The following is a 14,459-nucleotide window of genomic DNA, read 5'->3' as shown; positions in this document are numbered from 1 at the left end:
TCAACACATTGAATTTATATCTAATTCTCCCCGCTGACACTCTATGGATCATAGATTGACTGTTGACTAGTGTGAGACACTGTTTTAAAACTAGTTGGAGGCTTTCTAGCCAATTTCAAGCCGAAGCTGAAAACAAAACCTGGTGAGTTACCATGGTGACCTAGCCAGGTTAAAAGAGAACCACCTTTGAGATACTGATAACCAGGGTTAAACCTCAGGTTACCTCACTGACCCTCAAATCCTTCGTAGTACAGGCCTCTGAAATCACACAACAGGGATAGCTGGTTTAGGGATTTCTGGCCAAAACTAAAACATAGCATGCTGGTTTAGGGATTTCTGGCCAAAACTAAAACATAGCATGCCTATTCTTGAACCACAAAATGAAGAAGGGATAACTTTCAGGCAACTTTGGTAAACCAAGAATGTTTTTATTTTGTTTTTCTGTTTAAAAAAGTTGTAAATGTTACACTTCTACAATCAAATATTGAATTAAAATATCAGTTTGTGAACTTAAGTTTTGAAAAACAAAATAAAAATAAACAGAAAGGAAATGATTATCATATCACATCATGGAAAATAAGATATTGATTACTTAAATTGTGATTGTAGGTCAATTTCATGAACACAGAATACAATTTTATAAAAGTTACTACAAGCTTTGTAGCATTTAAAAAAGACTTGAAAATCTTTCTCGAGTCCTTTAAAAAGATTGAAAAAGAGGTTTGCAGCTCTTCATGTGGGCTGCTGGCTGGAGGCTCTGCCTCTTTGTTCTCGTTAGTTTGATGAAACTTTGAGGATGAGTGGCCAGCACATTTATGAAAGATTTCTCTCAAGTGTGGACTCTCATGTGTTTCTTTAAATGCACACGTTGTGCAAAAGATTTAGCACACACTGAGCAGCTGAAAAGTTTCTCTCCTGTGTGGACTCTCATGTGTACATTTAAAGTTGAACTCCGTCTAAAAGTTTTCTCACAAACTGAGCAGCTGAAAGGTCTCTCTCCTGTGTGGAGTCTCATGTGTGTCTTCAGATCGCACTTGTAGCCAAATCTTTTCCCACACTCAGAGCAGCTAAATTGTTTCTCACCAGCACTAAATCTGGAATCTCTGACAGGACCACCATCTTTTTTCAAACAGTTCAAACCTGACTGAGGTTCTCTGGTCTCCTTGCAATCAGCACTGTTAACAGTCTCAGGTTCAGAAGAGTCTGCAGGCTCGTCACCAGTATTTGCTTGTAAATGTGGGTCTGGATCAGAGTTCCTGTCTGGTTCTGGTCCTCCACAGTCCTCTCCATCAGCTTCTGTTTTCAATTGTTCAGTTTGTGTTTGATGAAGCTGTGAGGACTGAGGTTTCTCTTCATCTTCTTCACTCTTCACAGGGACAGGAGTGAATGTGAACTTGGTGATATCAGCCTCCTCCAGCCCCTGAAGCTGCTCTCCCTCCTGACTGGTCCGAGGTTCCTCCTGTTCCTCTTTAATGTGTGGGGGTTCTGTGTCCTTCTGGTCCTGGTCCTGGTCCAGACTGCAGCTCCTCTCCTGCGTCTCAGAGGGAAACTCTTCTTCACTCACCGACTGCTGCTGGACGTCTGCAGGAAACACAGAAACACAGAGTGAGGAAAAATACGCAGTCTGTGCATTCATAGCTCTGTGATACGGATTGTTGAAACTACAGATCCCATTACATTACATGTCATTTAGCAGACGCTTTCATCCAAAGCGACTTACAATAAGTGCATCCCAAAATGCTTTGGGAATATCAACATGAACCATAACTTAACTTAACAATCCTAGACTGTGTAACTGAAGTAAAGTAACAAACCTGCTCTGTGTAACTGAAGTAACTAACCTGTTCTGTGTAAGTTAAGTGAAGAAATTAATCTGCTCTGTAACTAAAAAAAGTAACTAACCTGCTCTGAGTAAGTGAAGTAAAGTAACTAACCTGCTCCGTGAAACTGAAGTAAATTAACGAAACTGCTCCGTGTAACTGAAGTAAAGTAACTAATCTGGTCAGTGTAACTGACGTGAAGTAACTAATCTGCTGTGTGTACCCGAAGTAAAGTAACTTACCTGCTCTGTGTAAGTGAAGATGAGGGTTGAAAACAGCGTCCAGTAGTTTCTGTTGTCGCTCGTTCTTCTCTTTTGAACGACAAAGTTGCTCCTCGTACTCTGCTATCGTTCTTTCAAACAGCCCAAATATCTCTTCAGCAGCCGCAGTCAGTCGCTGCTCCACCAGCGCTCTCACCGTTTGGACTTTAGACATTTTTCACACAGTGACACCAACTTTTTCTGCACACAAACTCCGTCAGAAACACAGTTTGCTCTCCATCAAACAGTCACTCTGACTATCGTCGCGGTGCTAACCAGCTAGCATGCTAAGCTAACTTGAATGTGTTTGTAGTCTACCGGGAGATGAGTCAGAGGTAAAACATCCAGAAAGAAAAGGTGAACAGCACAAAGTCCATTCAGACAGGTTTATCCGGACACACAGAGGCTCTGACGGATCACAACACAAACTTTCTCACACAAAGAAAGTGACTCCGCTGTTTCTACGGACGTTGGACGGCATATCGCTGAAAGAGCAACATCCGGTTCCGCTGCAACTCGGTGGGCAACCTTCAAAATAAAAGTCCATCGGCCATACTCTGGAATTAAATCATAAAGGGAGACATTTTCTTTTGAGACCAAGGCATGTTGTGACTTCTGGCAAAAAAATAATAAGTTTGAATTAATGAGTTAATATATTTATTCAACCACTCCATGTGCTCTCAATGCCTACTGTTGATGTCGAACCTGACACAAACAGCACACTGAAAGTTACTATGTAAACTGACATTTAAACATTATGATCATGAAGTTGATTTAGATCTGAAACGGTCCCATAATGAAGGATTCATCCACATATATTGAGTTTTTGCCAAATTCAAAATTTAATTACTTTAAAGCCTATTATCCTTGATTAACAGGGTAACAACAGACATTTTCCAATAAGTATTTTTTAAGCTGTGAAACCAGCAGTTTAAAACAAGTATCAGGATGAAGCACAAAACAAAACATTGTTTTAAAGGAATTATACAGCATTTCATATGCAAGTGAAAATCACACTGATTAATAATATAGTGAAGTATTGATGTCTGCTACCTTATTTTACAGGAAAATCATTTCAGAGAACTCTAAATGTCCAAAAACTTTTCAGTGAGAAACAAAAACCTCACACATCAGCTGACTGCTACAACGACACATACAGTAACTCTACTGTACCTGCAGCTATAACTGTACATACAGTAACTCTACTGTAACTGCATGGCTCAGCTTGGTGATATACAATGTTTCAACTCAACACAGTAAATTTATATCTAATTCTCCCCGCTGACACTCTGTATGGATCATAGATTGACTGTTGACTAGTGTGAGACACTGTTTTAAAACTAGTTGGAGGCTTTCTAGCCAATTTCAAGCCGAAGCTGAAAACAAAACCTGGTGAGTTACCATGGTGACCTAGCCAGGTTAAAAGAGAACCACCTTTGAGATACTGATAACCAGGGGTAAACCTCAGGTTACCTCACTGACCCTCAAATCCTTCTTCGTAGTACAGGCCTCTGAAATCACACAACAGGGATAGCTGGTTTAGGGATTTCTGGCCAAAAGTAAAACATAGCATGCCTATTCTTGAACCACAAAATGAAGAAGGGACAACTTTCAGGCAACTTTGGTAAATCAAGAATGTTTTTATTTAGGTTTTTGTTTAAAAAAAAAAGAGTTGTAATTGTTACACTTCTACAATCAAATATTGAATTAAAATATCTGTTTGTGAACTTTAGTTTTGTAAAACAAAACAAAAATAAACAGAAAGGAAATGATTATCATATCACATCATGGAAAATAAGATATTGATTACTTAAATTGTGATTGTAGGTCAATTTCATGAACACAGAATACAATTTTATAAAAGTTACTACAAGCTTTGTAGCATTTAAAAAAGACTTGAAAATCTTTCTCGAGTCCTTTAAAAAGATTGAAAAAGAGGTTTGCAGCTCTTCATGTGGGCTGCTGGCTGGAGGCTCTCCGTCTTTGTTCTCGTTAGTTTGATGAAACTTTGAGGATGAGTGGCCAGAACATCTATGAAAGGTTTCTCTCATGTGTGGACTCTCATGTGTTTCTTTAAATACCCACTTTGTGCAAAAGATTTAGCACACACTGAGCAGCTGAAAAGTTTCTCTCCTGTGTGGAGTCTCATGTGTACATTTAAAGTTGAACTCCGTCTAAAAGTTTTCTCACAAACTGAGCAGCTGAAAGGTCTCTCTCCTGTGTGGAGTCTCATGTGTACATTTAAAGTTCCACTCCGTGTAAAAGTTTTCTTACAAACTGAGCAGCTGAAAGGTCTCTCTCCGGTGTGGACTCTCATGTGTAACTTTAAATATCCACTCTGTGTAAAAATTTTCTTACAAACTGAGCAGCTGAAAAGGTTCTCTCCTGTGTGGAGTCTCATGTGTGACTTTAAAGTTGCACTCCAATAAAAAGTTTTCTTACAAACTGAGCAGCTGAAAGGTTTCCCTACTGTGTGGAGTCTCATGTGTTTCTCCAGATTGAGCTTGAAGCCAAATTTTTTCTCACACTCAGAGCAGCTAAATCGTTTCTCACCAGCACTAAATCTGGAATCTCTGACAGGGCCGCCATCTTTTTTCAAATAGTTCAAACCTGACTGAGGTTCTCTGGTCTCCTTCCAATCACCACTGTCATCAGTCTCAGGTTCAGAAGAGTCTGCAGGCTCGTCGTGAGAATCAGGTTGCAAATCTGGCTCTGGATCAGAGTTCCTGTCTGGTTCTGGTCCTCCACAGTCCTCTCCATCAGCTTCTGTTTCCATCTGTTCGGTTTGTGTTTGATGAAGCTTTGAGGACTGAGGTTTCTCTTCATCTTCTTCAATCTTCACAGGGACAGGAGTGAATGTGAACTTGGTGATATCAGCCTCCTCCAGCCCCTGAAGCTGCTCTCCCTCCTGACTGGTCCAAGGTTCCTCCTGTTCCTCTTTAATGTATGGGGGCTCTGGCTCCTCCTGGTCCTGGTCCAGACTGCAGGTCCTCTCCTGCTGCTCAGAGGGAAACTCTTCTTTACTCACCAACAGCTGCTGAACGTCTGCAGGAAACACAGAAACACACAGTGAGGAAAAATACACAGTCTGTGTATTCATCTCTGTTTGACAAAGATTGTTGAAGCTATAGCTTCCAAAATGCTTTGGGAATATCAACGGTAACCATAACATAACAAACAATCCGCTCTGTGTAGGTGAAGTGTATTAATTAAACTGCTCTACAACAATGTTACACATAGTAACTACTGTAAGTCTAATGCAAATGCAGGGATTTAACATACGTAAGTGACTAACCTGCTCTGTGTGAGTGAAGTAAAGTAACTAACCTGCTCTGTGTAAGAGAAGTAAAGTAACTAACCTGCTCTGTGTAACTGAAGTAAAGTAACAAACCTACTCTGTGTAACAAAAGTAAAGCGACTAATCTGCTCTGTGTAACTGAAGTAGGGATGGGTACCGAATTTGGTACTTTTATAGGTACCGACCGAATTCCGTCGGTACTACCGAGTACCGATTAATGTAAAATCAAACGGTACCATGTTTCGGTACTTAAACGGCTTAAACTTTAAACTGATCATTGATTTCAACCTGTTTTCATTTAACGTCTTTGATTAACAAGCGTGCTGACGATCGCACTATTTTTTATTTACCTCCTCGTCTGGTCTTGTCTGCTCACCACGGCCACTAGCCACTAGCTGCTGCCCTCTTCCAACCCGGCGCAGAGACGAACAGCCGGCTCTAGGCCTGCTAACCGCCTGCTGCTATCTCTCCAATGTCTCTACCCGGGCTTGGCCTTCGTCTGCCTCCAGATTGGACCTTCCTTACTCCATTTGCTCTCTCCATTCTTCTGTAGACCAGTCATTAGCAACTAGCAGCTAGCTGCTGCATCTCTGGTCCTCCGCTAATACTCCGCTCTTCAACTCAGAAATATTACCTGCCACTTTACTCAATACTGCCTCGCTGAAATTAAATCCCTCGGATCCTGCGTCATCCTCAATATGTGCACAGAGCAGCCCGACTCAACTTTGTTTATTCCAACCATGCCATGCCCACAATACTGTCTGACCGGTGCTGCGCCGCACAGCTACTACGTCATCACAACAAATCACATGTGCACTTGCAACCTTTTTTTTTTTTTCCTCCTCCGTGCACTTGCCACCTGAGAGCGCTCCTCTGCATTCTTTGATAACACTGCAACCTTCATGTTACAAAATCCACGTTGACTCAACAATAAAGCACTGCTCATCCTGGATTTTATATTGTTGATATATTTTTTAAAAGTTTATATTTTGAGAAATAAATATGTTAAATTGAAAAAATTTGATTTTATTATTAAACAAATTAACATTTATTACCACATAAACAAACGCAAAAGTACCGAAAATTGGTACCGTTGAGTACCGGTACCGATTCCCAGGTACCAGGTACCGGTACCGTATCGGTTCAAATGTGAAAGGTACCCATCCCTAAACTGAAGTAAAGTAACTAATCTGCTCTGTAACTTAAGTGAAGTAACTAACCTGCCCTGTGTAAGTGAAGGAAAGTAACTAACCTCCTCTGTGTAAGTGAAGTAAACTAACTAACCTGCTATGTGTAAGTGAAGTAAACTAACTAACCTGCTCGATGTAACTGAAGTAAAGTAATTGATCTGGTCTGTGTAACTGAAGTAAAGTAACTAACCTGCTCTTTGAAACTGAAGTAAAGGAACTAATCTGCTCTGTGTAACTAAAGTAAAGTAACTAATCTGCTCTGTAACTACAGTAAAGTAACTACCCTTCTCTGTGTCACTGAAGTAAATGACCTGCTCTGTGTAACTGAAGTAACTAACCTGCTCTGTGTAAGTAAAGTAACGTAACTAACCTCCTCTGTGTAAGTGAAGAAAAGTAAGTAACCTGCTCTGTGTAAGTGAAGAAAAGTAAGTAACCTGCTCTGTGTAAGTAAAGTAAGTAACCTGCTCTGTGTAACTGAAGTAAAGTAATTGATCTGGTCTGTGTAACTGAAGTAAAGTAACTAATCTGCTCTGTAACTACAGTAAAGTAACTAATCTGCTCTGTGTAACTAAAGTAAAGTAACTAATCTGCTCTGTAACTACAGTAAAGTAACTAACCTGCTCTGTGTAACTTAAGTAAATAACCTGCTCTGTGTAAGTAAAGTAACGTAACTAACCTCCTCTGTGTAAGTGAAGTAACTAACCTGCTCCGTGTAACTGAAGTAAAGGAACTAACCTGCTCTGTGTAACTGAAGAAAGTAACTAACTTGCTCCGTGTAACTCAAGTAAAGTAACTAACCTGCTCTGTGTAAGTGAAGCTGAGGGTTGAAAACAGCGTCCAGTAGTTTCTGTTGTCGCTCCATCTTCTTTTCTGAACGACAAAGTTCCTCCTCGTACTCTGCTATCGTTCTTTCAAACAGCCCAAATATCTCTTCAGCAGCCGCAGTCAGTCGCTGCTCCACCAGCGCTCTCACCGTTTGGACTTAAGACATTTTTCACACAGTGACACCAACTTTTTCTCCACACAAACTGTCAGAAAAACAGTTGGCTCTCCATCAAACAGTCACTCTGACTAGCGCCGCGGTGCTAACCAGCTAGCATGCTAAGCTAACTTGAATGTGTTTGTAGTCTCCTGGGAGATGAGTCAGAGGTAAAACATCCAGAAAGAAAAGGTGAACAGCACAAAGTCCATTCAGACAGGTTTATCCGGACACACAGAGGCTCTGACGAATCACAACACAAACTTTCTCACTAACAATAAAGAAACTGTTACTAGCTGCCGTCTTGATTAAACAGCGTAAAGTTAGCCGCAGTGAAGACAACAGCTTCCGGGGCAGAGGAGTTGATAACTGTCAAAATAAAAGTCCAACATTTCTGAAATGATAGACTTCCTCTGACAAACACACAGGAAGATAAATTATTAAAATAGACTCAAAATATTTCTCAAGGATGTTGCTTTCGATACTTCAAGTCACAATATGGGTCATAATAATAATAATAATAATAATAATTCAGAAAGTATTAAGAGCACTTCACTCTTTTCACATTTATTAATGTTGCAGCTAATTATTTAAATCAGGAATTTAACCAGCAGTTTAAAACGACCATCAGCCAATCAGGATAAAGCAAATAAACATAACATTCTGTTTAAATTATACAGTATTTCAGTATTCTTTGTTCTCCTCAGTTTGATGAAACTTTGAGGATGAACGGCCACCACATTTATGAAAGGTTTCTCTCAAGTGTGGACTCTCATGTGTTTCTTTAAATACCCACTTTGTGCAAAATATTTTGAGCACACTGAGCAGCTGAAAAGTTTCTCTCCTGTGTGGAGTCTCATGTGTGCATTTAAATGTCCACTCTGTATAAAAGTTTTCTTACAAACTGAGCAGCTGAATGGTCTCTCTCCTGTGTGGAGTCTCATGTGTGACTTTAAAGTTCCACTCCGTGTAAAAGTTTTCTTACAAACTGAGCAGCTGAAAAGTTTTTCTCCTGTGTGGAGTCTCATGTGTGACTTTAAAGTTCCACTCTGTGTAAAATTTTTCTTACAAACTGAGCAGCTGAAAGGCCTCTCTCCTGTGTGGAGTCTCATGTGTGACTTTAAAGTTCCACTTCGTGTAAAAGTTTTCTTACAAACTGAGCAGCTGAAAAGTTTCTCTCCTGTGTGGAGTCTCATGTGTGCATTTAAATGTCCACTCTGTATAAAAGTTTTCTTACAAACTGAGCAGCTGAATGGTCTCTCTCCTGTGTGGAGTCTCATGTGTAAATTTAAAGTTCCACTCTGTGCAAAAGTTTTCTTACAAACTGAGCAGCTGAAAAGTTTCTCTCTTGTGTGGAGTCTCATGTGTGCCTTTAAATGTCCACTCTGTGTAAAAGTTTTCTTACAAACTGAGCAGCTGAAAGGTCTCTCTCCTGTGTGGAGTCTCATGTGTGACTTTAAAGTTCCACTCTGTGCAAAAGTTTTCCTACAAACTGAGCACCTGAAAAGTTTCTCACCTGTGTGGAGTCTCATGTGTACCTTTAAAGTTCCACTCCATGTAAAAGTTTTCTTACAAACTGAGCAGCTGAAAGGTTTCTCTCCCGTGTGGAATCTCATGTGTCTCTTCAGAACGCACTTGTAGAAAAATCTTTTCTCACACTCAGAGCAGCTAAATCGTTTCTCACCAGCACCAAATCTGGAATCTCTGACAGGGCCGCCATCCTTTTTCAAACAGTTTAAACCTGACTGAGGTTCTCTGGTCTCCTTCCAATCAGCACTGTCATCAGTTTCAGGTTCAGAAGAGTCTGCAGGCTCGTCACCAGTATCAGGTTGCAAATGTGGCTCTGGATCAGAGTTCCTGTCTGGTTCTGGTCCTCCACAGTCCTCTCCATCAGCTTCTGTTTCCATCTGTTCAGTTTGTGTTTGATGAAGCTGTGAGGACTGAGGTTTCTCTTCATCTTCTTCACTCTTCACAGGGACAGGAGTGAATGTGAATCCCTGAAGCTGCTCTCCCTGCTGACTGCTCCAAGGTTCCTCCTGTTCCTCTTTAATGTGTGGGGGCTCTGGCTCCTCCTGGTCCTGGTCCTGGTTCAGACTACAGCTCCTCTCCTGCTGCTCAGAGGGAAACTCTTCTTCGCTCACCGACAGCTGCTGAACGTCTGCAGGAAACACAGAAACACACAGTGAGGACAAATACACAGTCTGTATATTCATCTCTGTTTGACACAGATTGTTGAAACTATAGCTCACAAAATGCTTTGGAAATATTAAAAGGAACCATTACTTAACTTACAATCCTGCTCTGTGTAGGTGAAGTATATTAATTAAACTGCTCTGCAACAATGTTACACACAGCAACTACTGTTACTCTAATGTTACTGCAAGTATTTAGCATACGTTATTTACTAACCTGCTCTGTACAAGGGAAGTAAAGTAACTAACCTGCTCTGTGTAACTGAAGTAAAGAAACTAATCTGCCCTGTAACTAAAGTAAAGTAACGGTCATGCTCTGTGTAACTGAAGTAAAGTAACTACCCTGCTCTGTGTAACTGAAGTAAAGTAACTAACCTGCTCACTGTAGTTTAAGTAAAGTAACTAATCTGCTCGGACTAACTTAAGTAAAGTAACTAACCTGCTCCGTGTAAGTGAAATAAAGTAACTAACCTGCTCTCTGTAACTGAAGTAACTAACCTGCTTTCTGTAAGTGAAGTAAAGTAAAAAACCTGCTCTGTGTAGCTGAATCTTAGGGTTGAAAACAGCGTCCAGTAGTTTCTGTTGTCGCTCGTTCTTCTCTTTTGAACGACAAAGTTGCTCCTCGTACTCTGCTATCGTTCTTTCAAACAGCCCAAATATCTCTTCAGCAGCCGCAGTCAGTCGCTGCTCCACCAGCGCTCTCACCGTTTGGACTTTAGACATTTTTCACACAGTGACACCAACTTTTTCTCCACACAAACTCCGTCAGGAACACAGTTTGCTCTCCATCAAACAGTCACTCTGACTAGCGCCGTGGTGCTAACCAGCTAGCATGCTAAGCTAACTTGAACGTGTTTGTTATCTACCGGGAGATGAGTCAGAGGTAAAACATCCAGAAAGAAAAGGTGAACAGCACAAAGTCCATTCAGACAGGTTTATCCGGACACACAGAGGCTCTGACGGATCACAACACAAACTTTCTCACTAACAATAAAGAAACTGTTACCAGCTGCCGTCTTGATTGAACAGCGTGAAGTTAGACGCATTAAAGACGACAGCTTCCGGGGCAGAGGAGTTGTTGGGTTTCAAATTAAAAGTCCGAAATTACTGAACTGACAGACTTCCTCTGACAAACACACAGGAAGATACACTTTTAAAATAGACTCAAAATATTTCTCAAGGATGTTGTTTTCGATTATTCCAGCCACAATATGGTTGGTAATAATAATAATAATAATAATAATAATAATAATAATAATAAGAAGAAGAAGAAGAAGAAGAAGAACAAGAACAATAAAGTATTAAGATCACTTCACTCTTTTCACATTTATGAATGTTGCAGACAAAATTATTTAAATAAGGCATTTAACCAGCAGTTTAAAACGACCATCAGCCAATCAGGATAAAGCAAAAAAACAAAACATTCTGTTTTCAAGGAATTATACAGTATTTCATATGCAAGTGAACATCAAACTTATTAATAATATAGTGAAGTATTAATGTCTGCTACCTTATTATACAGGAGAGTCATTTTAGAGAATTCTAAATATCCAGATAACTTTTCAGTGAGAAACAACCTCACACATCAGCTGACAGCTACAATACATACAGTAACTCTACTGCAGCGACAACGATTCATACATGATCATAACCTTAGTCTTTGAGGTTTTCAGTAGGAGATAGTTCACAGATCAGATCCCTATATTCAGATTCCTGTCCATTCCTAATGCAAGCCACAATAAGAGTTGGTCCGAGTACTTCTGGATGTGGCAGGACTCAGAGTTGTATTTGAAGTCTGCTGTATACAGTGTGAACACGAATGGAGCCAGAACAGTCCCTTGTGGAGCCCCTGTACTGCTCATTAATGTTCCAGAAACACAGTTCCCCAACCTGAGATACTGTGGTCTTCCTGTCAGGTAATCAGTGATCCAGGAGATAAAGGAAGATACACTCACTTGTTTTTGAGTATGTTGGGTTGGAATGGTGTTCATTGCGCTTGAAAAATCAAAGAACATGAATCTCACATAATGTCAGTTTCCTCGAGATGAGCAAGGGCACGGTGAAGCATGTAGAGGACAGCATCGTTCACTCCCATGTGTTGTTTGTATGTAAACTGCAGGGGGTTGAGTTAGTCTTTGACCTCAACTCTCAGTAGGTATACAATCAGTCGCATCAAGGTCTTCATGATATGAGATGTGAGGGCTACTGGTCTGTAGTCATTAAGCTCAGCTGGACATTTTATTTAAATATTTATTCTACTTTAATTGCAAGTAAAATGGTACATACAGTAACTTTACTGTAACTGCAGCTACAATGATACATACAGTAACTCAACGGTAACTGCAACTACAAGAATACAGTAATTCCACTGTAACTGTAGCTACGATACATACAGTGTCTCTACTGTAACTGTAGCTGCAACGTTATATACAGTATTTCTACTGCAACTATAGCTACGGTACATACAGTAACTCTATTTTTGGTGACAATGTAACGTTACCACTAAACATATTTAAATGTATATCTAGTTCTCTCTGCTGATACTCTGTACGGACCATAGATTGACTATTGACTCATGTGAGACACTGCTTCTTAAAGAAGTTAGAGGCTTTCTAGCCAATTTCAAGCCGAACCTCAGAACAAAACCTGGTCCCGACCAGGTTAGCTCCACAGCATGAGTTACCATGGTGACCTAGCCAGGATAAAAGAGGACCACTTTGGAGATAATGAAACCAGGGTTAAACCTCAGGTTACCTCGCTGACCCTCATATCCAGCTTCACAATACAGGGCTCTGAAATCACATAACAGGGATAGCTGGCTTAGGGATTTCTGGCCCAAATTAAAACATAGCATGCCTATCCTCGAACCACAAACTGAAGAAGGGACACTCTCTGACACAAATAACATTTATTTGAATAGAATCGATCATAAACAAAGCATCAGAACAACTGTGATGAGGATCTTCTCACTGTTTTCTATGTGTTCTGTGAACTCCAGGCAAATCCGTTGGTACAAATATGGCAACTGAAAGGTTTCTCTCCTGTGTGAATTCTCTTCTGTGACTTTAGATGCCAAATTCCATGGAAACCTTTACCACAAACTGAGGAGGTGAATGGTTACTCTCCTGTGTGGACACTCATGTGTGTCTTTAAACTGTCCCCACGGGTAAAAGATTTCTTGCAAATTGAGCAACTGAAAGGTCTCTCTCCTGTGTGGAGTCTCATGTGTTTCTTTAAACTTCCATTTTGTGTAAAAGATTTCTTACAAATTGAGCAGCTGAAAGGTTTCTCTCCTGTGTGAACTCTGTTGTGTTTCTTCAGATCCCCACTAAAACTGAAAACTTTACCACAAACTGAACAATGGAAAGGTTTCTCTCCTGTGTGAACTCTGATGTGTTTCTTTAAAGTCTCTATGTGGGTAAAAGATTTCTTGCAAACTGAGCATTTGAAAAGTTTCTCTCCTGTGTGAACTTTGATGTGTTCATTCAGATCCCCACTAATAGTGAAACCTTTACCACAAACTGAGCAGCTGAAAGGTTTCTCTCCTGCATGGGAAACCATGTGTCTCTTCAGATGGTGCTTGGAGCCAAATCTTTTCCCACACTCAGAGCAGCTAAATCGTTTCTCACCAGCACTAAATCTGGAATCTCTGACAGGACCACCATCAATTTTCAAACAGTTCAAAACTGACTGAGGTTCTCTGGTCTCCTCCCAATCAGCACTGCCATCAGTCTCAGGTTCAGAAGAGTCTACAGGCTCGTCACCAGTATCAAGTTGTAAATGTGGATCTGGATCAGTGTTCCTGTCTGGTTCTGGTCCTCCACAGTCCTCTCCATCAGCTCCTGTTTCCATCTGTTCAGTTTGTGTTTGATGAAGCTGTGAGGACTGAGGTTTCTCTTCATCTTCTTCACTCTTCACAGGGACAGGAGTGAATGTGAACTTGGTGATATCAGCCTCCTCCAGCCCCTGAAGCTGCTCTCCCTGCTGACTGGTCCAAGGTTCCTCCTGTTCCTCTCTCATGTGTTGGGGCTCTGGCTGTAGCACTGTTTGGACCACCGTGTCTTGACTCAGACTTCCTCCTTCTATGAACTCTTCCTCTGCTGCACGATTCCCTCTGTGGATCTTTGGGAGGTGAGTGGTGTCACTCTCCTGTTCCTCTTTAATGTGTTGGGGCTCTGGGTCCTCCTGGTCTAGATTGGAGCTCCTCTGCTGCTGCTCGGAGGGAAGCTTCTCTTTAACCACCAACAGCTGCTGGACGTCTGCAGAGAAGGGTAAACACACACAGAGGCTCTTACAACATCTAAAGTAGGGCTGCCACGATGCGTCTCACTGTTCACAACATGGTGGTGCATGTAAAAGCCGATTTATTACTTAGTCAAAGAAGCCTTTTGAAGCTGGACAGAGATGTTTGTACTGCAAGCCATTAAACAGACAGACTGGACCACTAAAAATCATCAGACTGAGTGTCCAAAAGTAAAGTAACTAACCTGCTCTGTGTTTAACTGAAGTAAAGTAACTAACCTGCTCTACGTAACTCAAGTAAAGTAACTAACCTGCCCTGTGTAACTGAAGTAAAGTAACTAACCTGCCCTGTGTAACTGAAGTAAAGTAACTAACCTGCTGAAGTTGTTTGTTGTTTCTATGATTAAAGATTCAAATCCTGTTTTATTGACTAACATAATTTCTAAAAAAAATCTGCTGGCATTTTTTTTGTATTTAT

General features: G+C 40.7%; 2 protein-coding genes across 2 annotated transcripts in view; both read right to left on the bottom strand.

The window, feature by feature from the left end:
* Positions 1-436: 436 nt before the first annotated feature.
* LOC131984878 (zinc finger and SCAN domain-containing protein 12-like) lies at positions 437-2,565 on the bottom strand. The gene is made up of 2 exons (XM_059349870.1): positions 2,063-2,565; positions 437-1,581 (listed from the first exon to the last, which is right to left on the bottom strand). The coding sequence occupies exons 1-2, from the start codon at positions 2,253-2,255 to the stop codon at positions 830-832; spliced, it is 945 nt and encodes a 314-aa protein (XP_059205853.1). The 5' UTR covers positions 2,256-2,565; the 3' UTR covers positions 437-829.
* A 1,168-nt stretch (positions 2,566-3,733) lies between these two features.
* LOC131984426 (uncharacterized) overlaps positions 3,734-14,459 on the bottom strand; it is a 33,650-nt gene continuing 22,924 nt past the window's right edge. Inside the window, exons 7-10 of the mRNA XM_059349246.1 lie at positions 12,861-13,998; positions 12,456-12,531; positions 10,270-10,462; positions 3,734-5,125 (exon numbers count right to left, since the gene is read on the bottom strand). Of these exons, the coding sequence (XP_059205229.1) occupies positions 4,128-5,125; positions 10,270-10,462; positions 12,456-12,531; positions 12,861-13,998 (2,405 nt within the window). The 3' untranslated portion in view covers positions 3,734-4,127. The remainder of the gene's footprint in view (positions 5,126-10,269; positions 10,463-12,455; positions 12,532-12,860; positions 13,999-14,459) is intronic.

The sequence above is a fragment of the Centropristis striata genome, chromosome 14, assembly GCF_030273125.1.
Source record: "Centropristis striata isolate RG_2023a ecotype Rhode Island chromosome 14, C.striata_1.0, whole genome shotgun sequence".
Lineage (NCBI taxonomy): Eukaryota > Metazoa > Chordata > Actinopteri > Perciformes > Serranidae > Centropristis > Centropristis striata.
The sequence above is the reverse complement of the archived record's forward strand: the minus strand, read 5'-3'. Positions and strand labels throughout refer to the sequence as shown.

What these genes read in the sequence shown, in the direction of transcription:
- LOC131984878 (XM_059349870.1), bottom strand. Translation starts at nt 2,255, where the DNA reads ATGTCTAAAGTCCAAACGGTGAGAGCGCTGGTGGAGCAGCGACTGACT. An exon ending in TCTTCACTTACACAGAGCAG is followed by an intron (nt 1,582 to 2,062) that starts GTAAGTTACTTT and finishes TGTTTCCTGCAG; the next exon opens with ACGTCCAGCAGCAGTCGGTG.